The sequence below is a fragment of the Physella acuta genome, unplaced genomic scaffold (genome assembly GCF_028476545.2).
Source record: "Physella acuta isolate Inbredline_101_S28 unplaced genomic scaffold, ASM2847654v3 ptg000508l, whole genome shotgun sequence".
In the NCBI taxonomy this organism is placed as follows: Eukaryota; Metazoa; Mollusca; class Gastropoda; family Physidae; genus Physella; species Physella acuta.
In genome coordinates, this window is record NW_026732027.1 from 178,134 (window position 1) to 204,144 (window position 26,011).

General features: G+C 34.5%; 2 protein-coding genes across 3 annotated transcripts; both read left to right on the forward strand.

Moving 5' to 3' along the window:
- The first annotated feature begins 1,045 nt into the window (after positions 1–1,045).
- LOC131944781 (uncharacterized) lies at positions 1,046–6,585 on the forward strand. The gene is made up of 4 exons (XM_059305595.1): positions 1,046–1,147; positions 2,068–2,248; positions 4,910–5,065; positions 6,360–6,585. Exons 2-4 carry the CDS (start codon positions 2,080–2,082, stop codon positions 6,512–6,514), a joined length of 480 nt encoding a protein of 159 aa, XP_059161578.1. The 5' UTR covers positions 1,046–1,147; positions 2,068–2,079; the 3' UTR covers positions 6,515–6,585.
- A 6,779-nt stretch (positions 6,586–13,364) lies between these two features.
- Positions 13,365–20,335, forward strand: LOC131944802 (uncharacterized). 2 transcript variants are annotated; one of them, XM_059305619.1, is made up of 4 exons: positions 13,365–13,401; positions 16,695–16,877; positions 19,239–19,394; positions 20,137–20,335. In XM_059305619.1, the coding sequence occupies exons 2-4, from the start codon at positions 16,709–16,711 to the stop codon at positions 20,298–20,300; spliced, it is 489 nt and encodes a 162-aa protein (XP_059161602.1). In that variant the 5' UTR covers positions 13,365–13,401; positions 16,695–16,708; the 3' UTR covers positions 20,301–20,335. The 2 variants fall into 2 exon arrangements, with proteins under 2 accessions (XP_059161602.1, XP_059161601.1); XM_059305618.1 differs by lacking the exon at positions 13,365–13,401 and adding an exon at positions 13,402–13,450.
- The last annotated feature ends 5,676 nt before the right edge of the window (positions 20,336–26,011 follow it).

Here is a 26,011-nt window from a genome sequence, read left to right on the forward strand (position 1 = left end):
CGCTCATAAATTATCTTACACATTTAAGCGATCAATGCTTTGATACCAGTGGCGTAGGCAGGCGGGGGGGGGGGGGGGTTAGGGGGGGGGTCATATGACCCCCCCCCCCCATAGACCCCTCGGTATATATATATAAAGTATGAGGCGGGTGCAAATCGAAAGTTTGATGTTGGGGTGGGGGGGGGGTGCAAATCGAAAGTTTGTCCCCGGGTAAAAATTGAAACCTCCCCTTGAGACGATCCTGGCTACGCCACTGTTTGATACAGTGGTGTCGCAGAGTTGGGCGGGATTGCTGCGGTCCACATCGGGTGCCATCATTTTAGAGGGGGACACCAAACCAAAAAATCGTAAACGTTTCTGACAAAACCATGTTTTATCCAGAAAAAAATAGTGAAATATAAGGGGAGGGGGTTGAAATCATGCCAAAATTGCTAAATTGTTTGAGCGCGGGGTGGGGGTGGGGGAGGGGCAGAGGCGTAGCGATCCCTCCAGGCGCTCGTGGACAAAATTCAATTCGCCCCCCCCCCCTCATATATATATTTTTTAAATATTTTTAATTAAAAATAGCGGCTAAAATCAGCTTATTTTGGCGCCCGGGGACATGTGTACCCCCCTCGTCGGTACGCCTCTGGGTGGGGGGGGGGGCGACAATCTAGAAATAGTACTGATTTTATTCAAGAAAGCCAGTTTAATTAGGTAACTGGTTTATTTTTGTCCCGGTTGTCAACATCATTTGACCTAAAACCACGTCAAGTTTACTGTAGTAGAGATAGACATTACAATAAGCCATGTGATCGACGATAGCTTCAATCTGCAATTTATGATCACATTGCATTCTCAAAGTTTCTACAAACTAAAACCTAAAGTCTATTTCATCTAGACATACGTATTGTTGTATTAGTATTTAGCACGTAATGTAATCCTATATCTTTAAAGTCTGTTTTTCATGATCACATTTTGCCGTATGACTTGTTTCCGATGTTTTAGATTTCAGCATTGTTATCAAAGCTGATAAACTAATGACTAATATTATGGGAGTTTTTCCTATGAGCTTCGCGGAGTATGTGTCGTTGATAGTGAAACAATTACAACACTTACAACACAGCTCACAGCACAGCGTAACACAGGTGACCTACGACACAAAAAGGTAAAGTTTTGTTGTGAGGGGACTCATTGTTCATATTATATCTCACTAAGGTATTGTGTGTTGTGTATTTACAACACAGTTAATAGAGTGCGCTAGGCTACCTTTGTTCGAGTAAATATAAAATACCTCTGACACAAGTAGGTTTTGCTATATGGTAAAACTATTTTTAAAATGTTGATATTTTAAATTTGTTGATATTCTTTGACACTTCTATAGATCAAAACTTGAAAAATAACCCACTTGAATAAAAAAAGGTTATCAAATAATCAAGTTTGTTTTAATCTAAAATATTTTCAATTTTTTTATTTGATTAGTATAATATACTTTGATCCGATACATTTTTTAAAGCAGAAAGAAAAGTGTATAGGCCTATACAATATTAGAATACAATTTTAAATCGTCTGATTTATATAACTAAATTCTATGATGTTTCTGTTATCTGACTGTCAATTTGGTAAAAATTTGTTTTATAATATCAACATTAAATTAAAGCAGAAAGAAAAGTGTATATACAATATTAGAATACAATTTTAAATCGTATGATTTATATAACTAAATTCTATGATATTTCTGTTATCTGACTGTCAATTTGGTAAAAATTTGTTTTATAATATCAACATTAAATTAAAGCAGAAAGAAAAGTGTATATACAATATTAGAATACAATTTTAAATCGTATGATTTATATAACTAAATTCTATGATATTTCTGTTATCTGACTGTCAATTTGGTAAAAAATTGTTTTATAATATCAACATTTAATTGTCACAATCTAGTATGGGATCCCATAATCTCAAGTAGTTCACTATAACAACTCTCCAGTCATTACTCTATAGTCTGTCACTACCGCTTCAATTCTGACACACAGCAAAAGTGTCTTGTTTTCACAATTATCATTTCCTCCTTTACATCTGTCACAGCAGGCGCCAATCATGGAAGAACAAGGCACCCTAGCACCAGCAATCTTCGTCATGGGGATGGGATTCCTCATCCATACAATTGCTATGGCGACCCCATACTGGGTGCAAATGGGAATGGCCAACGCTGGACTGTGGGCATCATGCGTGCTGGAGACATGTGTAGCATACGTCGAGAAACCAGGTAATTTTATGATTTTAATGACATTTTTGTATCAGATGATTAGATACGTTGAGAAACCAAATAATTTGATAATTTTAATTACATTTTTACTTTCTCGTATATACGTAGTATAGAGAAAGTATTGTAATCGTGCAAAAAAAAAATCGAGATTTTTACAAATCTCGACGTTTTACACCTCACTGATACGGAAAAACATAATTTTGCAATCTTGTCCGTATGTCTGTGTGTCTGTGTGTGTGTGTATGTGTGTGTGTGTGTAAACACGATAACTTGAGTACCGTTACAGCTAGGTTGATGAAATTTCATATATAAGTATTTTATCAAAATCGTAGATCCGTATCAACTTTTGAGCGATTTCCGATAACCGGAAGTGGTACTTTTTCTACTTTGAATTTTTCAAAAGCCTATAACTTGAGTACTATTTCAGATAGATAAATGAAATTTCATATGTAAGTAAAAGATCTAATCCTCTACCTTCTGTTAAATTTTGAGTAATTTCCGTTGACGGGAAGTACTAATTTACGCTATTTTCGATTTCTCAAAAACGCATCTAAATTTATAAAGCACTAATAATATTGCGCACCATTATGAACATCTTTATTCGGCGTTCGCTTGGTGTGCAATACTTTTTTCTATGAGATTCTATTTTATTTTTAAAAGTTTATGTATTTAAAATGGATTAAAAATCATAACTATATCCCGAGTTCCCATCCCCTGTTGTTTTATATAAGAATATTCGAGAAAGTTTAGGGGAGATCACTCCCGGTTTATTATATCAGATGATTAGATATGTTGAGAAACCAAGTAATTTGATAATTTTAATGACATTTTTATATCAGATGATTAGATACGTTGAGAAACCAAGTAATTCGATAATTTTAATCACATTTTTAAATCAGATGATTAGATATGTTGAGAAACCAAGTAATTTGATAATTTTAACGACATTTTTATATCAGATTGAGAAACCAAGTAATTTGATACTTTTAAATACATTTTATATGAGTTGATTAGATACGTTGAGAAACCAAGTAATTTGATACTTTAAATGACAATTTTATATGAGATGATTAGCCTAGACTGAGAAACCAAGTAATTTGATAATTTTAATGACATTTTTATATCAGATGATTAGATACGTTGAGAAACCAAGTAATTTGATAATTTTAATGACATTTTTATATCAGATGATTAGTTACACTGAGAAACCAAGTAATTTTATAATTTTGATGACATTTTTATATCAGATGATTAGATACGTTGAGAAACCAAGTAATTTTATAATTTTAATGACATTTTTATATCAGATGATTAGATACGTTGAGAAACCAAGTAATTTGATAATTTTAATGACATTTTATATCAGATGATTAGATACGTTGAGAAACCAAGTAATTTGATAATTTTAACGACATTTTTATATCAGATGATTAGATACAAATTAAACAAAAAAGACAGTGCAGGGAAGTTCTTAAAAATAGAGAATGATATTTATATGAATTAAGTTGTATTATTAAAATACATGTAAATACTTAACCTGTGGGTACGAGATGGTGGTCGCGTAGTAGAGTAGGCCTACACGATTGCTAACCACGAAGTCTCGAGTTCAATTATCAACCTCGAGTGTGTAGGACGTCCTCCCCCCCACGAAATTTTTTTACCGCCCCCCCCCCCCCCCGAAAGAAATGTAATTTATATAATTCATATAGAAAATATATACTTTTAACAGTGTCCGCCCCCCCCCCCCCCCCGAAGAAAGTTTACCGCCCCCCCCCCCCCCGAAAATTTCAAGTGCCCCCCCGGAGAAAAAAGTCTGGAAGAAACACTGATTCAGCTTTAAAGAGTACCTTACAGCTGTAACGGTACTCAAGTTATCGTGTTTACACACGGACAGACAGACAGACAGACACACAGACAGACACACAGACATACGGACAAGATTGCAAAATTATGTTTTTCCGTATCAGTGAGGTGTAAAATGTCGAGATTTGTAAAAATCTCGATTTTTTTTTGCACGATTACAAGACTTTCTCTATACTTCGTATATACGAGAAAGTAAAAAGGCTCAATATTGTGAAGATAGAGCAATCCCTTCAAACACAGGAGCCACATACATAGGTGAACTCTCTCTCTACCGGTTCGAAAGGGAACTAAATCTTTAAATCTGTTTCCTTGACATCACAGGGGGATGTCAACTTCCCGGTAAAAGGCAGGATTATGATTGGTTTTAGCGAGTTAAACAGGTTTTGTTTTGTAATAATATGAGGTGTGAGCGGGTAAGGAAAACATTCCGACAAATAACCTTTTTAAATATATGCTGGAAAACTGTTCATTGGATAAAGCTTACAACCGATAGTTCGCTAAGGGAGACAAGCCAAATAATTTAACAAAAAAGTAGTTGTGTTCTCTTGACGCATTGTGTTTTTATGAGACATAAAGAATAAAATGAATGAAATTTAATTGATAACCAATCAATATACTGGTTTTTCTATACGCTTTAGGTTTTACCTTTTTTCAACTACAAAATCTATTTTACAATTAGAACCAAATTGAGACATGAGTTTATATTTCGTATTTAAACCCACAAAGGAATATACATCTCACTGCCCTCAGTCAAAATGTAGTTGTTGATGCCAATCTCTCGTTTCTCTGCTGTTACAGACTGGATGATGGCGTGTGAGGCCTTCTCTGTTGTTGGTACCATCTTCGGCGCTGGAGCTCTGGCCTTCACCACCGTCAACTTCTGCAACGATTGTTTCCGTCGTCCGCAGAACGCCAGACTTGCCGGCTTTCTTCTGGGCAGCAGCATCTTAGCGTGTAAGTCTTTGTTAGCGTGTAAGTCTTTGTTAGCGTGTAAGTCTTTGTTAGCGTGTAAGTCTTTGTTAGCGTGTAAGTCTTTGTTAGCGTGTAAGTCTTTGTTTGCGTGTAAGTGTTTGTTAGCGTGTAAGTCTTGTTAGTGTGTGAGTCTTTGTTAGCGTGTAAGTCTTTGTTAGTGTGTGAGTCTTTGTTAGCGTGTAAGTCTTTGTTAGCGTGTAAGTCTTGTTAGTGTGTGAGTCTTTGTTAGCGTGTAAGTCTTTGTAAGCGTGTAAGTCTTTGTTAATGTGTGAGTCTTTGTTAGCGTGTAAGTCTTTGTTAATGTGTAAGTCTTTGTTAGCGTGTAAGTCTTTGTTAATGTGTAAGTCTTTGTTAGCGTGTAAGTCTTTGTTAGCGTGTAAGTCTTTGTTAATGTGTAAGTCTTTGTTAGCGTGTACGTCTTTGTTAGCGTGTAGGTGTTTGTTAGCGTGTAAGTCTTTGTTAGTGTGTAAGTCTTTGGTTGGGTGTAAGTCTTTGTTAGTGTGTAAGTCTTTGTTAATGTGTAAGTCTTTGTTAGCGTGTAAGTCTTTGTTAGCGTGTAAGTCTTTGTTAGCGTGTAAGTCTTTGTTAGAGTGTAAGTCTTTGTTAGCGTGTAAGTCTTTGTTAGCGTGTAAGTCTTTGTTAACGTATTCCTTTTTGCTAGCGTGTAAATCACTGTTGACATCTTAGCGTGTAAGTCTTTTTTAGCGTGTAAGTCTTTGTTAATGTGTAAGTCTTTGTTAGCGTGTAAGTCTTTGTTAGCGTGTAAGTCTTTGTTAGCGTGTAAGTCTTTGTTTTCATTTAAGTCTTTGTCAGCATCATAGCTTGTTAATCTTTGTGAGCATGTAAGTCTTTGTTATCAAATTTTATTGCAATTTTAGTAGAACAAGTGCTTCGCATTGTGAAATATTACGTTTATTTATTTAGTATTTTCTTTTCTTTATTTATTTAATAACGGTAACAATAGCAGGCACGGAGGCCTTTTTTTCACATTGGCCGTTTTAAAATAAACAAATAATACAACAATTTAATAACAGTAAAATATCATTAAAATGTAATAATGTTTTGGGTGTGTGTGTGGTATCATTTTACATCCGATGTTTTTCATCTTTCTAATGTACAGAATTATCAACTTTTGCTGTTATCAGATTATCATCAAAAAGCATACTGTTGTTCACTTTGCACCTAGACTATCATTGTAACAGTATGCACTCACAATGCCCTATAACAGCCCTAGTGAAATAAATCTCTAACCCATCTCTCATATTTCTACCTATAGTCGCCTGTATCATGACGTGTATCGGTATCTTCGCTGGATACGCCAACTACGGATCTTCCTTGAGTTTCTCTTTCTACATGTCGTCATGTGGTGGAGTGTTGATGGTTATGGGAGGCATCATGGGATACGTCATCGTTAGGCGGTGTGGATATTAAACTAATTAATTAACAATTCTTAAAATACCCGGCAAGTTGTGTATTATTGTATGCAAAATTAAATATCTACATGGTAATTAGTGTATTTTTTATTCTGTTGCCTTATGAACAATTTTTTTTCATAATTTTATACATTACGTGTAATAATACGTTTAAGTGTGCTCTACATGTGGTTTGATTGTTTTTACCTGACATTACCAACAACAAATACAAAGCAAAACATAAAGACGACACATTTACAAAGAAAAAAGGCACAAAAACTGGCTTAAATACTAGCACCAATTAATCAAACGCAATGGCTATGAACAACTACATAAATAAAATAATGACACTTGAAAACCAACTGGACAAAAATGAAACATTTTTATCCTGAAAGTGTGGCGTCTATTAAGGTATAAACGACCACGTTGAAAGTAGATTCAGCACGGCCAGATACGCCTCTGAAAGTTTATGGGAGGGTGTGGTTAAAAGTTGGTGCTAACCTTGCTCTCAGGCTCTTGTTTGTACGATATACCAGACAGCTCTAATGGTTACCTTACCAGGTTACAGCTAGGGAAAGTAAAGGCGGCTGGGCATAGAGCTGGTCTCTTCTTATGCCGAGGTCACTGAAACAGGTGAACTCTGCTTCACAAACTACATGGACCGTAGGTTCGGAGATAAATTCATGACGAAAAGCTTCTGGGAAACCCTAATGCATTGTAAAGAAACAAAAAGCTTGAAAACTTTTGCACAAATGTCAACTCTGTTTTTCTGTATGGTTTAGTGACATGAAACTAAACAGAAATGTTGTGCACAAATGTCAAATCTGTTTTTCCCTATGGTTTAGTGACATGAAACTAAACAGAAACATTAACTCACATTAACTAACAAGCACCTGGGTATTTATATGTTGATCTATTATATACGTCTTGACTTGAAGGTAAACTTGTTTGACAAGTACCAGTGGAATACAAAATAAGAGAAAGGAAGTTTGGTGGATTGGGCACTAGAAAGACAGTCTATAAAACCACTGGGCATGTGTTGAAATGGACCCCCCCCTCCACATGAAGACGTTGGAGAGAATAAGAGTGCAGTAGAAAATATCAAACTGGCCTAAAATTAACAACTATACACACACACACGCATATATATATATATATATATATATATATATATATATATGTGTGTGTGTGTGTGTGTGTGTATATGTATATATATATATATATATATATATATATATATATATATATATATATATACATATACATACATACATACATACATATATATATATATATATATATATATATATATATATATATATATATATATATATATATATATATATATATATAAATGTTTATTAAAAATTAATATATATTGAGTTGTTTGTATTTTTATTTTCAATAGTGTGAAGTAAAACTATTTTAAGAAATGTTTGATTTTAAATATCAATTTTTGTTTGTTACTTCCCATTTGTGAAGGAAGTAATACTAGGGGGGAAAAATAAAAATATGTTATAAAAAGTCGTTAAAAGTCATTGAAGTTCTGTTGTAATAAAAATATTTTTAATGACATTACAAAATATACATATTTTATTTCTGGTGCTATTATTTATGTTTAAATTATCTTTAATAGTTTTCTTTAGAATTATTGTTTGAATCGAGTTAAAATAGTAAACTATTAAGTGTGTAGCATTTCTAATCTGCGTTTATTATCTACCAATTTGAATTTGATGTTTGTACATCTGAATCAGTTATAAATTTTAGTAATGACTTTGAGTTCCATCATCTCTCAAGTATTCATCTTTCTCAGCGTGGTAGCTCTCAAGAAGATGGATACTATAAAGCTGTTTCTTATGTTGTCTCGCCCTAAATTGTTAAAGGAATTAACAAAGAAAATTAAATCTTATTGATGAAAAAAAAAATTTAAAAAAAAAAAAGAATCAGTTATGAAGCCACCGGCCGTGGGAGTATGGTCGCTCTACTTCTCATACTGATGTATCATTCCTAATTTTTTTCTGAGTTTAATTTCTTTCTATTTATTTGTGAGTTTAAGTTACTTTTTATTGTTAAGTTTACTTTCTTTTTATTTCCGTTTTTTTTCTTCTTTATTTTTAATGAGTTTAATGTCTTTCTTTTTATTTCGGAGTTTAATGTCTTTCTTTTAGTGGAATCTGAATTACAGGTATGTTAAAACTTATTTAGCAAGAATCGAACTAAAGCCTATGATCTTATTGGATCTCTAACCTTCTGGGTCGCAGTAAAGTGCTCTGCCACGCGTCCTCAATATTATGTAAACAAACGCTCGAATAAGGAAGCAAGAACAATGAGTTCCGATGTTGTTCCTGTCATTTACTTGTATACTTCTTGATGTTTCTAGACACTTTACTCTCATTTGTCTCCTTGTAAATGGAACTCTGAAACTCAGAATACGTGTCGTCACGCCAATCAGCCTTACCTTCTCCGAGGTTTTAAACGACATCACAAAGCGGAATAAATAAGGCTAAATGAATCGCTATGCTTCAAGGTATGTCTTGTCATTTCCTTATTTAGACACCCCCACGCAGGAGAGAATGTGCTTAAATGTATTTACTTCTTCGTTCTTAATTGTAATATTGAAGCGATTTCCTCCAACACAATTAAATACCTATTACCTCTAGAAACGTTGAGCATTATACGGCTCATTGACTTAAACTAGCTTAGTTTTTGGATTGGCTTTTGTACATCCAAGAACAAACTACAAGCCAGCAGTAGTTGTTTGATTTCCTTTCTCTCCTAGATGTGCTGCTGTCCTCAGCTAACGAGCCTAATCTTCCCGGGAATTTGTTTACAACTTGAAAACTTTGAATGACACTTTGACTGCCGATATGACTTTGATGGTGTGTCTTTCCTTGACTGTCCACGTGACTTTGACTGACCATGGGGTATTGTGACAGACCTCATGATTTTGACATTGTCAAGTTTTTTTGACACACCATGTAACTTAGAAAAATCACGTGACTTTCCGAGACCCTGCTATCCACCGACAGTAAAAAAAAAAGTTCCCTTTTAAACCTGATGAAGTAGAGTTCGCCTGTTTCTGTGATCTTGGCATATGAAGGGATAGTGACGTCAGTACTATGCACAGCCGTCTTTACTTCTACTGACTTGAACCCTGATTCGAGCTCTCTACCGCTAGGCCACCCCGTCCCCCTGACAGTGCTCATGTCATAAAGCCCTCAGTTGCCAAACGTCAGTGTAGCCCTGTACACAGATAACATCTTATATCTTCCTTACATTTTCACGAGAGTTATCTCCCCTGTCGTGTACTTTGTGACGAAGTGTAAATGTGAAATATAACCAGCAATTTTAGCAACCAAAGTACGCGACGCGAGACATTAGTATCTTACGCCTAGGCTAAATTTGGTCGCGTTTTCAGAATTGTCTTCCTTGACATACTCCTTTTTACTCCTTGTGGAGCATTGGGCCTCAATCATAACCTTTGTGTGAGTAGAGGTTTTTTTTAAATGAATATATTGGAATAGAAATCAGTCATATACGGGGATCCATTTCTTCATTTAGCTTTGCAATACCTCTTGTATTCATACACTATACAACGACACAATGCCAAGTTAAAATATCATTACAGTTTATTTACACTTAACACATGCACAAATCATTCTACTTAGTGTTTAACTACAGTAAAATAGCGTTAAATAAGCTAGAGGTAAAAGCTGCTTTCACACAGTAAAAGGCGTGTTTTTGCAACTAGTTTTAAAATATAACCACAACTTTTAAGCAGCTGTCTGTATTCTTAAAAATAAACTATCAACAAATTAATCGACATTAAACAAAACTAAACCTACAAAAATAACTAACCAAAGTAAAAACACCATTTTGAAACAGCACACAGCTATTGAGAAACAACACACACTAGATCAGGGGATCTCCAAACTTTTCAGCCTGCGGGCCGCATTAACTATCAAATATAACTTCGGGGGCCAGAGTTTCTTCCAGGCATCTCATTGGGGTGGCATTTTTCCACAGTCACCTACGACAAAAAGATCTCCGTGGGCCGGATGAGAGGACCTTGCGGGCCGCATCCGGCCCGCGGGCCGTAGTTTGGAGACCCCTGCACTAGATTATAGTCTCCTTATCTTTATAACACAATAGGACATTACACTTCAGTACATAAAGATACAGATGTAGGCTTAATTGCTTCATTATTTTTTTAATAATAGAACTTCATGACGTCACATAAGTGGGCGTTTCCTTTTACATTAAATGTGAACGGGCTTTTGATGATAATTGTCAGGTAAGAGATGTTTTGTCAGCAATATATATAATATTATGTTCATGTTCATAAAATTGTTTTAGATAGAAGTAATATTATTTGTTATCGTTGAAAATATTGTCAAAAATGTATAATCATACATCCAAGTCTTAATCCAAACATCTCAATAGTCTTCGATGTAAAATATTTTCTCACTCCTTATTTCCAATTGTTTAGACAGCGATATAAGCAACATTATCACGAACAGCTGTTTTGTTGTGCTATTTCTTATCATCTCATAGTTGGATACACACGAGTAGAGGGGACTTCACTCTGGATGGCTTAGATTTGTTTACATTTGATCATTGTCTCGCCATCTAGCTTTGCTGTATACTACTCTATAGGCTTTGTTTAATTCACTCAAGGACTGGATGATTATACCAGGAATGACCATGTTACTTTGACTCAATGTATGACTTTTTGAATGACCTTGTCAGTCTTACACTGACTGGTGATAGTGTGACTTTTTTGATTGACCATTTAACTTTTACTATCCATGTGGCTTTGTGACGTTGACAATGTCACGTCTATTTAACTTAGAATGATCATGTTACTTTCTGATATACACAAATAGTATGTATTGAAACCTTTATTAGCCATGCACACGTATTACACTGTGCACTGATATTTATCTCTAGCTGATATCTTCATGAGTGATTTCCACAAGACATTAGTGTGTTATACATTGGTTTCTTTCAGATCTTTTTCTTGGTTGGAGGGTGGGTGGTGAATGTGTTACAGCGGGGAGAGGGGACACAGCCGCCATACCTTCTCCCCACCCCCACCCCTCGAATAGATAATTGAAAAGATCACTGTAAATTATCTAGCCATAATTTGTTATCTCAGTGCTTTGTTCTCACTAATACAGATGTCATCCATAAAAGATGTCACGGCCTTGTGATAGTGTAATATGTGACATAAGTAGTATGGTGTGTGTGTTTGTGTGTGTATGTGTGTGGGTATTATTTGACGTAGCATATATATTTTGTTTTTCTTAAAGATTTAAATATAAAAATTGCGAATGTAAGATTTTTATTTTTTTATGTTATTATTTTGCGGGGGAGGGGGGGGGGGTCGGTTCAAACTGGAATTCAAACCGGAACTCAAATTTCTGTCTATTCTTCTTAATTGCCGTTTTTACTTGATAACCAATTAAACACATTTTAATTAGCTCTTTTACCCACTATATTGTGCAGACTTATAGTGCGTCCAACGCATTTATTTTAAAATGGAGCTGAAGAATGCGTATATCCTTGTTTAAAAAGTGTTTTAAACGTTTCTTGTTATGAACGTTTTAAAAGTTTTTACACTTGTTATATTTAAAATAAAAATCGCAAGTTTAGTTGGAAATATTTTAGAATGAGTCTACAGTAAAACATCCTTTGTTTATTTCCGGAATGTATCAGTCTAAAACTGCTGGAAATATTAATATCAAATCTAATTTAATAGTTACGTGATATTGAGTCTTTTTCTTCTTCTTCGTTCTTAATTATTAGTGTTGAAGGGGATCGAGAATTATCTGCTAGTGCGTTTGAACTCGAGACTTTGTTCAAATTTATCAACCATGAGCTTTTTGCCGACTCGACCACGCCTCCAACACAATTAAGCGATACGTGTCAACTGGTTATGCGCCATTGAGGCCATTGACTCCGATTTCAGCCTGCTTTTCTTTTTGGATTTGCTTCCATAGCCTTTGTCCAACCAAGAACAAACTACAAGGCAGCAGTTGTTTAATTTTGGAGTTGTCTCTCCTAGAAGAGTGGCTGTCCCCAGCTAACGAGCCTCATCTGCCCGGGGGTTCGAACTCGAGACTTTTCGGTTTAGCAACCATGAGCTTTACCGACTCGACCACGCCGTCGTGATATTGAGTTAAAACTATTAAAATACAGTGAAAGATCACAATAAATATGTTTACAGCTATATGAATATAATACATAACTTTTATAAGCTGCCTTCTGTAATTTAAATAATCAACTACCTTCGTATTATACGGCATTAAAAAAAAGAATCCTTTAAAAATTAAGGACCAAAGAATTTAGCAGGGGAAATCCATTTTTAAAACGTCCCATATTTCAAGCGATTGTAAAACAATACACTCTAGATTATACTTATCTTTATGAAACAAAGGTACATTATTACTGTCTGAGGCGTAGCTAGGGAAGGGCGCGTTGGTCGGGCGTTCCGGGCGCCCGAGCTTAGGGGGAGGGGCGCAAAATCGGGTAGAACATTTTAATAAAGCTTATTTTGAGTTGCATTACGGTTGAAATTAAGAAAATAGAAAGCTAGTTTGCTCTACCGACGGATTTCTACATTATTGGTGTGATACGGGAAAAGAAACAATTAACAGTGACTGGGGAGGGGGGGCGTCCTTTTTCGCGAACCTGAACAAATATATAAATATAACGGGGGTTGCGAAATATATAGTTCGCATCAGATACCGAAATGGGTTGCTACGCCTCTGATAACCGTACATAGAGATACAGAATTGTGTTGCATTGTTTCATTCAATACTTTATCAATGATAGGACTTCGTGACGTCACAATAGTGGGAGTTTCTCTTGACTCCGCGAAGCAAAGTTACTAAGACGTATAAAGTAAGTACGGCTTTTGATGATAATTGTTAGTGACCTTTACGCGCCGCAGGTAAGGGACGTTTGTAGACAGAATTGTGTGTTCTTGATTCTGTTTCTTCTGACTTTGCTCATGATTCTGTGTGTTCTGACTTTGCTCATGATTCTGTGTGTTCTGACTTTGCTCATGATTCTGTGTGTTCTGACTTTGCTCATGATTCTGTGTGTTCTGACTTTGCTCATGATTCTGTGTGTTCTGACTTTGCTCATGATTCTGTGTGTTCTGACTTTGCTCATGATTCTGTGTGTTCTGACTTTGCTCATGATTCTGTGTGTTCTGACTTTGCTCATGATTCTGTGTGTTCTGACTTTGCTCATGATTCTGTGTGTTCTGACTTTGTTCTTGATTCTGTTTCTTCTGACTTTGTTCTTGATTCTGTGTGTTCTGACTTTGTTCTTGTTTCTGTTTCTTCTGACTTTGCTCATGATTCTGTGTGTTCTGACTTTGTTCTTGATTCTGTTTCTTCTGACTTTGCTCATGATTTTGTGTGTTCTGACTTTGTTATTGATTCTGTTTGTTTTGACTTTGTTCTTGATTCTGTTTGTTCTGACTTTGTTCTTGATTCTATTTCTTCTGACTTTGTTTATGATCCTGTTTTATAGTATTATATTACTTGATCTTGACTATGTTGGAACTATGTTGGAACTAACTATTGCCTTTATTACGCTTAATTTAATTTTGTTCTAAATTTGATTTGATCTAAATTTTTTCTAGTTTCTCTTCGATCTTATTTCTCTTCTATCTCGTTTTGTGCATGTATCCGATTTATAAACTCTCGTTAAAAGAAAAAAATAAAGGAAAATTATTATTGAATTACTTTTTATCTTTGAATATATTTTCCACTTAAAGTAAAATATAAATAATTAAATAAACTACATTTTTATCTAATTTAATAAATACATTAATGAAAATTAAATTTTAAGGTACTTGAAATACAAGTATAATACTGTTAAAATGTTTTAATTATAATGCTACTATTTTTATTGTAAATATTCAAATTGTTTCATTTAACTAGATATTGCGCAAATACATATTTAAACTAATTTAAACGTTAAAATATAACTATTTTTACACTGCTCGTAATATTATAAATATGTAATAATATCTGCCGTTTTTGTAAGCTGAGTTAAACAAAATGCAATGAAGCAGATAAAGATGTGTTTAAGATTGTGTAGATGTTAGATGACACGTACAGCACTAATGATGTGAAGCGTGTTTACGATTTAATGGTTATTTTTTCATACAGAATCAGACATCGATGTTTGACATTTTAAAAGTGATTTAAAATACCTTGTAACCCCCTCCACCATCCTAGACTCAAGTTTCTATAGTTTTATACTGTAGTATCTCTACCCCCCCCTTCCCCATTTCTAGACGCAAACTAAAAAAAATCGCAATAAATAGGATTCGTTATCAATATTTGCCATGTAGGGGTGTAGGGGGGAAAGGAATTAGCACCCCCCTAGCATCCATATACATATATATATATATATATATATATATATATATATATATATATATATATATATATATATATATATATATATATATATAAATATATATAAATATATATATATATATATATATATATATATATATATATATATATATATATATATATATATATATATATATATATGTTACTTGGAGGTGGGGAAAGGGGGCAACACGACGAGTAGCAGTACCGGGTCAGTCCGATTTAGCGATAACCTTGATCGTGAGCACGTCTTTCCAGTCTTTTATTTTGGTGCAACTTTGGTGTAATGCCAGTGATGTAGAAAGCAGTAACATAAGTCAGTAAAGCCAAGTCGCAGTCTATTTTTTAAATTCGAAGGTGTATCATTCATGGATGCAGCTCAGAATAAGCTTGTGATTTATTTCTACTCTCCTTTAGGCCCCACCCCTCCACCCCCTAGCTACGCCTCTGGCTGTCTCACGTCAAGTTACGGATGTTGGTGATGACCCATTAAGGCAGCTCTATAACAAATAGAATCCGTGATACAGTTTTATTGGGCCAAATCAGTGTCTTAAGTTAAAATTGACGACCCTGATTTTATCTTTAACTTACTTTTAGTTTATCTCCGTGTTCTGATTTATATGTCTACTATTCTCGACAACTGTATCATCATGTTATACGTTAATTACCTACTTAATCAAACTATACTTATCAATCGTTATCTATTATATCTTGTGACGGTGTACGGCATGTGGCTGATCTCGGTGTAAAGGTCGACGTTAAGGTCAGGATAGTTTTATGAATTCGTTTTGAACACACCCCTCGACCTGCTTTTCTGAACTCCGGTTCAGATCCTTAGAAAAAATCAGAATTTAGGCCAATCGTGGGTTTCGGCATAGTTATGCCTTATGGCCTAGACTGTGTTTAGATTAGGAGACGCCATCTTCCACTTAACATCCCCCCCCCCCAACACGCGCATACAACAACGATGCTGGGTCGACTGAAAAGCATTTTTCTACCACATTTTAAAATGTATATGCACGTTTACATTGGAAATCGGAGTGGGAACGGAGTGGTCTAGCGAGAGAGCCTTTCCAGCATTCTCTAAAAGTCTAATTTCACCATCTGTTTTAATAACACAGAAAAACAAAAACAAAAAATAATGATTTTGAGAAATCATAGACTAATTAGAAAATAATATAAAAAAATAAAACAATATAAATAATCTTAACATTTTTCTATTTTAATTATGAACCTTAACATAAAATAATCAATGCGGTAGTAATAAAAAACAATTAGCTTCAATTAGTGATAAGTAAAACTTTTTTTTTGACATTAATCCTTTTAATATGTTTTAGGAATGTGAGGGTATTTAATATTTTCTTTACGTTATGCAAAAGAGTAAAAACAGTGGCGACTGTAAAATAACTTTATGTCGTTATATAAACAAACCCTACTCTTTATATATAATAAGAAACTGCGATGCACTAAAAAGCACTGCATGGTGCGATGTTTGCTTTCATGGTTCCAAATCTGGAACCAAGGTAGGACTGACACATTACCAGCCCGCTTATAATTATAGTAGGTCCCCAACCAGTTCCATGGCTCATGCATGTTTTATTGAGCCGTAGAACTGGTTGGTGACCTACTTAGAGTTCCTATTGTGAAAAGCTGAACAGAGTGGCAAGACACATTGGAGAGTGAAAAGCTTTGACAGGGGACTTAAAATCCCCATGGAGCGAAATGAAAATAATGATGCATTTGGATCTATAAATACATCTTTTAATTCTTCCATTTCAGACAATCCTTCGCAAATGACTCAAATCGTTCCTCTAGCTGCAGCTGCAGGCATCATAGGTCTGGGGGCTCTACTGCATCTGGTTGGCATGGCAACGCCGCATTGGGTGGACGTTGGCTTGGCCAGCTCTGGACTTTGGTCGGCCTGTGCCATGGACAACTGCGGTGCATTGGTAGATAAACAAGGTAACAAAAATATCATCTTTCTAGCAAATATTGTGTGTTCTTTTTTACTTTCTCGTATATACGAAGTATAGAGAAAGTCTTGTAATCGTGCAAAAAAAAAAAATCGAGATTTTTGCAAATCTCGACGTTTTGCATCTCACTGATACGGAAAAACATAATTTTGCAATCTTGTCCGTATGTCTGTGTGTCTGTGTGTGTGTCTGTGTGTGTGTGTGTCCGTGTGTAAACACGATAACTTGAGTACCGTTACAGCTAGGTTGATGAAATTTCATATATAAGTATTTTATCAAAATCGTAGATCCGTATCAACTTTTGAGCGATTTCTGACAACCGGAAGTGGTACTTTTTCTACTTTGAATTTTTCAAAAGCCTATAACTTGAGTACTATTTCAGATAGATAAATGAAATTTCACATGTAAGTAAAAGATCTAATTCTCTACCTTCTGTTAAATTTTGAGTAATTTCCGTTGACCGGAAGTAGTAATTTACGCTACTTCCGATTTCTCAAAAAACTAATGTAAATTTTTAAAGTAATAATAATATTGCGCACTATTATGCGCTTTTTTATTTCGCGTTCACTTGGTGTGCAATTAATTTGTCTACGAGATTTTATTCTATTTTTAAAACTTTAAGTATTTAAAATGGATTAAAAATCATGTCTATAGCCCGAGTTCCCATCCCCTGTTATTTTATATAAGAATATTCGAGAAAGTTTAGGGGAGATCACTCCCGGTTTATTTTCAATGTAACTATAATTTTATCGCTTGTCATTTTTTTTAAAGATTTTTAAAAATTTAGTATGATTACATAGACTTTTCATGCCTATTATTCATTTTTACTTTCTCGTATATACGAAGTATAGAGAAAGTCTTGTAATCGTGCAAAAAAAAAAATCGAGATTTTTGCAAATCTCGACGTTTTGCATCTCACTGATACGGAAAAACATAATTTTGCAATCTTGTCCGTATGTCTGTGTGTCTGTGTGTGTGTGTCTGTGTGTGTGTGTGTCCGTGTGTAAACACGATAACTTGAGTACCGTTACAGCTAGGTTGATGAAATTTCATATATAAGTATTTTATCAAAATCGTAGATCCGTATCAACTTTTGAGCGATTTCCGACAACCGGAAGTGGTACTTTTTCTACTTTGAATTTTTCAAAAGCCTATAACTTGAGTACTATTTCAGATAGATAAATTACATTTCACATGTAAGTAAAAGATCTAATTCTCTACCTTCTGTTAAATTTTGAGTAATTTCCGTTGAGCGGAAGTAGTAATTTACGCTACTTCCGATTTCTCAAAAAACTAATGTAAATTTTTAAAGTACTAATACTATTGCGCACTATTATACACACCTTTATTAGGCGTTCGCTTGGTGCGCAATTGTTTTTTACTGAGATTCTATTCTATTTTTAAAAGTTTCAGTATTTAAAATGGATTAAAAATCATAACTATATCCCCAGTTACCATCCCCTGTTGTTTTATATAAGAATATTCGAGAAAGTTTAGGGGAGATCACTACCGGTTTATTTTAAAAAAAATAATGATCCTTTCCATGTAAACGTAGGAGCTTAATTAAATTAAAGAAGTGTGCATCAAATCAGACCAGCTATGTGGATTTAAACGACTAAACGGGATTGTGCTATAGCATGGTAGAGTACACACATTTTTTACCCAGAAGCCTCGCGCTCAGATCCTGTACTGAGGTTTGTCTGAGTCTATTCTGACGAGTACCTCACTCAAGGAAATCAAAACATAGGCTGGGTGTACAATGCTGATCATACATTTGCTTTTTTAAAATTGTTCCTACAGAGAGGTCCGAAAGTCTTCTTTACTGCTATAACTATACTACCATATAATACTACTAATAATCAATTAATCGCTTACCTCGCTTTGTGGTCGGTGGAACCCCATAGATTTGTGTGGGTTGTCGCGTGGCTGCACCCACCCCTCTCCACAGCCTCCATCTAGGTGGTCGTTGAAGTTCATGTAGGAATTGTTGAGCCCTGGCGGTGGAAGGCCAAACGCCCAGTGATGCCGCTTTAGCATCAGTTATTTGATGTTGGAGTTTACCTCCTTGATGGCTAACTGTTCCCAAGCTATCGCGTCTCATCAGCCTGGGGGTTCGAACAGAGGATTTTTCGGTTTAGAAACTAATATACTATAGTATACTTTATTAACATATATCAAAATGTTATAAAAAAAACATTTGTTAAAATTGAGGCTAAAAAATTGCAAGAAAAATATGTTATGCTTAGAGTTTAAACTCAAGCAGTCTAACCTTTTTGCCATCAGTATCTATCCCCTTAGCTCCACCCCCTTCCCTCAGTGCTACACCACAATCTTTTACTTTATGCTCCAGGCTGGCTTATAGGATGTGAGGTCCTCTCTGTGATTGGTGTGTCTAGCAGCGCTGCTGCCCTCATGTTTATCGCTATCATTTTCTTCAACGAGTTCAAAGGTCGTTCACAAAACTCAAAGTTCTCCATTTTCCTGCTAGCAGACAGCTTAATGGCAGGTAAGTCAAAATGGTACTTAGATCTATATCCAAATAGTAAGTCATTATGGTAAAGTAATGTAAGTAAAGTTCCCTTATCTAATCTGACGATCTATAGGGCAAGTGAAGTAGAGGTCACTTGTTTCTGTGACCTCGGCATACGAAGGGATAGTGTGGTCAGCACTATGCCCAGCCGCCTTTATTTTCCCTAACGTGAGTTAGGTACCCATCAGTGCTATGAGAATTATTGATAGTTATCGACATTGCCTTCAAGTGGCTTATTGCTAATCGTTTTAGTTGTGTCTGTTTATAATAATAAATACATGAAAACGTTTAAAATTACAAGCTTTTATAAATGCACTAAAAAGAAGAAAATAATACAATTTTTATTAAATATAAAATAATTTTAAAAAATATAATAAATCTGCGGTTACTTTAAATATATAAAAAAATTACTTTCTTTAAATATATTTAATGCACTACTATTTATATCACTATAAATAAAAGCGTAGGCCGCTTGTTTAAATACTTATTATTATGCGGCCCACGCTTTTATTTATAATGATATAAATGATAGTGCATTAATATATTTAAAGAAGTTGTGTCTGTTTATAAAAAGAATATATTATAACACTTCAGTGTGTGCTGATCCTGTTTGTAAGCCAAATATTTTACAATTTTAAGAGGAGTTACTGTAATAAATTTGGCGAATCGTTTCCACAAATGTTTTAATGCGTCTTATGTTGTTTCTTTTAAATAACAGGTACCTGTATCATCATCTGTATCGCTGTATATGCAAGTAAAGTGCACGACACCTCACTGCTAGGTTATTCCTTCTACCTCGCCATTGTGGGCGGAGTTTTGATCAAAATAGGGGGAATAATTGGATTTATCATCAGCAGACGATTGAGTTACGGCGCAATGTAACTTATACTGCCTCAAACATCCTGCCATCTTTTTAACTTATTACGTTGTAAATATTTGTAAACTATTTTAAATGTACTGCTTTGCTATGTTGATTGAATTATGTATACATTATCTAAAATAAAACAATCTAGAATATATCTATTACGGTCATGTTTTTTTTTCTCAATAAAATGTTGAAAGTACGCCTCCACTCTCCCCTTTAAGATGGAGACTTGAGACTAAGCTTATGTAACAAACTCATGTATTCTTGTGTTTGACCACTTGATACACTTTTTATTATAATTAAGGTGTGTAAAGCAATAAATAAGTGTGTAGGGATATGCGTGTTTTACATAAAGATGTATTATGATACTTGACAAAGTAGATTAGTAAAAAATATTTATCCACAAGTTTTAAATATATATATATATATATATATATATATATATATATATATATATATATATCTAATATATAAAGCTCAGTTCTGTATGTAATGCATTTGTATATCCTTGGAGTTGTACGAATTTAAGTGTTAGAAAATTATCGTGCGCATTTGTCTAAATTTATGAGCTAAAAAATTACCATTGAAAGTGTTGGGAAATAATTTTCATTTTTCAAATTACAGTAATAATTGTCGGCATGTTCATTAAACACAAGTTTTAAAAAAAATATCATCTTTTACAAAAATTCTAATTATGTCTTTATTTAGTCCTATAGCACTTACTTCCCTTTGATAAATTAGGAAAAACACAATTACTTCCCTTTATAAAATCATTGCATTAGTCGAAAATAATTTACTTTTTAATTACTTTGTTTTGGTGTTGGGAAAAAAAAATAATTACATAATTAGCGGGGATTGATCAAGTGCAAATGTTGTAGGTATTTTACGGATAAGCTTGGAGTATTAAAATTGTTCATCACATTGAAACAGGCGCGTTCGTTTAAGTGAGTGCAAAAGACTATGAATAAGTTGGGGTACTATAGTCGTTCATTAAGCTAAAACAGGTGATTCCGCCCCGGGCGTTTATGTTCGCGTTAGTGTTTTCTTTGTGTTTAGGTGGGTTTGCGTTAGTGGTTGCGTTTTGATTTGGTTCGTTTTTGTTCTTTCTTTTTTCGTTTTTGTTTGTTTTTTTTTTTTTTTGAGTTTGTATTTGTGTTTTTGGTTGGTTTTGCGTTTGAATTTGGTTTGTTTTCGTTTGCTTTTTCGTTGTTTTTTTTTTTTTTTGTTGGTATTGGTGTTTGTGGTTGGGTTTGTTGTTAGGTTTTTGTTTTCGTTTGCTTTTTTGTTTGTTTTTTCTTTGTGTTTGTATTGGTGTTTGTGGTTGTGGTTGGGTTTGTTGTTAGGTTTTTTGTTTTCGTTTGTATTTGTAATTGTGTTAGCGTTATGTTTGCGTTTTGTTGTTTTGGTTTTGGTTGGTTGTGGTTTGGGTGGGCAATGCCGGGTTTATGATGATTACTAAACACACAGGTAATGGTCTTTAACAGAAAGGTTTTTCACAGAAGCCAGAGCAGGGCCTGGCCGGGACGGCTAGTATCTAATATATAAAGCTCAGTTCTGTATGTAATGCATTTGTATGTCGTTGGAATTGTACGAATTTAAGTGTTAGAAAATTAGCGTGCGCATTTGTCTAAATTTATGAGCTAAAAAATTACCATTGAAAGTGTTGGGAAATAATTTTCATTTTTCAAATTATAGTAATAATTGTCGGCATGTTCATTCAACACAAGTTTTAAAAAAAATATCATCTTTTACAAAAATTCTAATTATGTCTTTATTTAGTCCTATAGCACTTACTTCCCTTTGATAAATTAGGAAAAACACAATTACTTCCCTTTATAAAACCATTGCATTTTGTGGAAAAGAATTTACTTTTTAATTACTTTGTTTTGGTGTTGGGAAAAAAAATAATTACATAATTAGCGGGGATTGATCAAGTGCAAATGTTGTAGGTATTTTACGGATAAGCTTGGAGTATTAAAATTGTTTATTAAATTGAAACAGGCGCGTTCGTTTAAGTGAGTGCAAAAGACTGTGAATAAGTTGGGGTACTATAGTCGTTCATTAAGCTAAAACAGGTGATTCCGCCCCGGGCGTTTATGTTCGCGTTAGTGTTTTCTTTGTGTTTAGGTGGGTTTGCGTTAGTGGTTGCGTTTTAATTTGGTTCATTTTTGTTCTTTCTTTTTTCGTTTTTGTTTGTGTTTTTTTTGTTTGGGTTTGTATTTGTGTTTTTGGTTGGTTTTGCGTTTGGATTTGGTTTGTTTTCGTTTGCTTTTTTCGTTGATTTTTTTTGTGTTGGTATTGGTGTTTGTGGTTGGGTTTGTTGTTAGGTTTTTGTTTTCGTTTGCTTTTTTGTTTGTTTTTTCTTTGTGTTTGTATTGGTGTTTGTGGGTGTGGTTGTGTTTGTTGTTAAGTTTTTGTTTTCGTTTGTATTTGTAATTGTGTTAGCGTTATGTTTGCGTTTTGTTGTTTTGGTTTTGGTTGGTTGTGGTTTGGGTGGGCAATGCCGGGTTTATGATGATTACTAAACACACAGGTAATGGTCTTTAACAGAAAGGTTTTTCACAGAAGCCAGAGCAGGGCCTGGCCGGGACGGCTAGTATATATGTATAGTGAATCATTTGTAACTGTAAGTACAGAATAATGTGTATTGAAACTTAATAATATTTTTTAAAAAAATACCTATCAGTTTATATTCTATTTTGTTGACTGATGAATGAAAATAGGGCCAGATCCTTATTATCAACTTATATTACCGGTACATTTTGCGATACTTAACTCTAAAGTACTTGTGATGAGTGAATAATTAAATACCCCAGATGGGCGTTAAATACGTATTACCTTAATAAAAAAAAGAAATCGCACTGGAGAATTAATTTTTAAAAAATACAAATTTCTGTCAAAATAAACTACATAAGCGCAGAATAGGACAAACGAACTTACTTTTTTTTTAAAAACACATCTTTCAGTTATAAGTAAATACACATATTCTCGATATTAAAAATTATTAAATTTGCGCGTCTTTATGCTTAAAAGTATAGAAAAAGAAATAAACAAATAGTTAATGTATACAAGCATATATAATATCTAAATCGAACCAGTACATCATCATAATTATATAAATATTAATGAAAAGTTCTGTAAAAATAACATGCACCAAAAACCACACTCCACCTGTGACAAGTACATCCTGACTTAACACATTTTGGTTAAGATCTGAATTTTAAAACATCGCCACAAAAGCAGAGCTTGAATGTACCAGACACTTTTACACTGATCAGCCCATTTGTGTGTCAGAAATAAGACATCTATTATTTTAGTGAGCAATGGTGTAGGTATCCGAGCAAAAAAACGCGTGTGGAGGTAAGGTTGTGGTGGGGTGTGAGTGGGGGGGAGGGGGTGGAGTGGAGTGGAAAATGGTGGGGGCGTGTGTTGACGCTTTTTCATTTGGAACAACTTATGTTTGACGTTTGTGTGGTAAATTTATTTGTTTGTAAATTAAACTTTCAAACAATCTTTAATCTAACAGAAACAAAAGTCTGTAGGAAAATAAATTGTACTATAGCACCTAAGAGCAAATTTTGGGACCCCAAAAATATCTGAGTCCCCCTATCGCTGCCCTCTAAGCCTCCCTTCTTAAAGTGCCACTGATTACCTCCACTAACATGCATCATGTCGGACACTAAAAACACATATAATTTAATATTCAAATATACTCTGATACTATTGGATTTATCAAAATTAATAGTTGCAAAGGCCACAGAGAATTCAGCAGTGTTTTTAAACAGGGTTACCGTGACAGCATATGGAATGGTTTCATATACGTTCCAGCTCATATGTTCACCTCCCCTGTCGGCTCATCTTAAATATACTCTAACTGAGGGGTGGGGCGCTCAGGACAACCATTCCAAGCGATTGTGAAACCGCACACTAGATTATAATATCAGTATCTTTGTGAAACAATGGGACGTTATTACGTAACAGAACGATACAGGAATTTCGTCATTCAATATTTTATCTCTGATAGGATTCGATGACTCACAAAAGTGGGATCTTCTGCTGAAACAAATTTTGTGAGACCTATAAAATGAGAACGGATTTTGATGATAATTGTTATTGACAATCACACGATTCAGGTAAGGGATGTCTATTCGATCTAATTGTGTTCTTTATTCGGTTTGATAGTACTTTGTTCTTGACTAAGTTTGAACTATTTAATATCTTTATTAAACTTGATCTAATTTCGTTCTACATTTTATTTGGTACGCGGACCTTTGACCACAGGTGCTTTGACCATAGGGGCTTTCAACATAGGTGGTTTGTCCACATGTGCTTTGACCAATGACAATATGAGCTTTGACCATATGTGGCATCTCCACAGCAGGGTTTTAACCATAGGGGTTTTGTCCATAGATAATCTCAGACCACAGGTGGTATTTGAAAGGGGGGGGGGCTTTAAATAAAGATGCTTGGGCCAGAAAGGAAGATAAAATTCGTCAAGCAAGCGAGAGGTCATTTACGAATGTCCCTGAAACCCACAATTATCCAATGGATAATAGATCGTCTCGTAAATTACTAACTGTATGCACATTTTTTGTGTTCATTTGGGGTGTATAGTTTTAAATCAGGCAAATCTTTTGTATAAAAAAAAATTAATTTTTATGTAAAATAGTATTAATCTTTACTATTAATATTTACGCCCAATTATATTTATCTGTATTTGGCTTTTATTGATGTAACTGTATTTAATCATATATATATATATATATATATATATATATATATATATATATATATATATATATATATATATATATACATATATACATTTTTATTATTTAATTTTCAGACAAACCTTTTAAAATGTCTCAAATCGCTGCTCTAGCTGGAGCTGCAGGCATCATAGGTCTGGGGAGTCTACTGCATCTGGTTGGCATGGCAACGTCGAGTTGGTTGAACATTGGTTCAGGCACTATTGGACTATGGAAACTCTGTATCCATGGCCACTGCGGAACCATAATGGACAAAGCAGGTAAAAAAATCTCATTTCAAGGTAGACGTCGTAACAGCTAATTTTAATTCATTAATTTTGAATGGAGAATAGAGTTAGCGATAAAGATATTAACGATTAAATAGGAGTATGCTGTCACGTGATATATAACCAAAAATCTCGAGTTTGGATCTTGTGGTCAGGCTTGCGTGGGTCTACTGTGATGGGTACTTGAATCACGTCATGGATAATCAAGACTAAGTGTATGATCTGACCATACTGTTACTGATGCGGACAGGTCTAGAAGTCTACTATACTATTATAACGTAGCTGAAAGGCAATGTTTAAAAAGTGATGGTCATAATTAAGGCTAAAAGATTTACTAGAAAATAAAGTTTGGGTCTAGGTTTTGAGTTATTTGTATTTAAACTCCCGAAGTCTTAACGAGTATACATTCATATTCATATCTACCCACTTAGCCCCACCCCCTCCCATCAGTCCTTCACCACAGCCTCTTACTTTAGACCCCCTCTAATTTAGATTGGCTGATGGGATGCGAATCGCTTTCTGTGATGGGTGTGTTAAGCAGTGTTGCTGCCCTTGTGCTGATCGCTTTCAAAGATCCCTATTTTCCTTATTGCAAGCACCACATTGGCAGGTAAGTCAGTACGATACTTGTAAACTTAATTGCAGATACGTCATTGTGGCACTTTAAAAAACACGACACAACTATATCGAGGG

Excerpts from the sequence above, each read along its gene's own strand:
- LOC131944781 (XM_059305595.1), top strand. The coding sequence starts at position 2,080 with ATGGAAGAACAAGGCACCCTAGCACCAGCAATCTTCGTCATGGGGATG. Across the intron at positions 2,249-4,909 it reads AGCATACGTCGAGAAACCAG|ACTGGATGATGGCGTGTGAG; the intron begins GTAATTTTATGA and ends CTGCTGTTACAG. Across the intron at positions 5,066-6,359 it reads GGGCAGCAGCATCTTAGCGT|TCGCCTGTATCATGACGTGT; the intron begins GTAAGTCTTTGT and ends TTCTACCTATAG.
- LOC131944802 (XM_059305619.1), top strand. The coding sequence starts at position 16,709 with ATGACTCAAATCGTTCCTCTAGCTGCAGCTGCAGGCATCATAGGTCTG. Across the intron at positions 16,878-19,238 it reads TGCATTGGTAGATAAACAAG|GCTGGCTTATAGGATGTGAG; the intron begins GTAACAAAAATA and ends TTTATGCTCCAG. Across the intron at positions 19,395-20,136 it reads AGCAGACAGCTTAATGGCAG|GTACCTGTATCATCATCTGT; the intron begins GTAAGTCAAAAT and ends TTTAAATAACAG.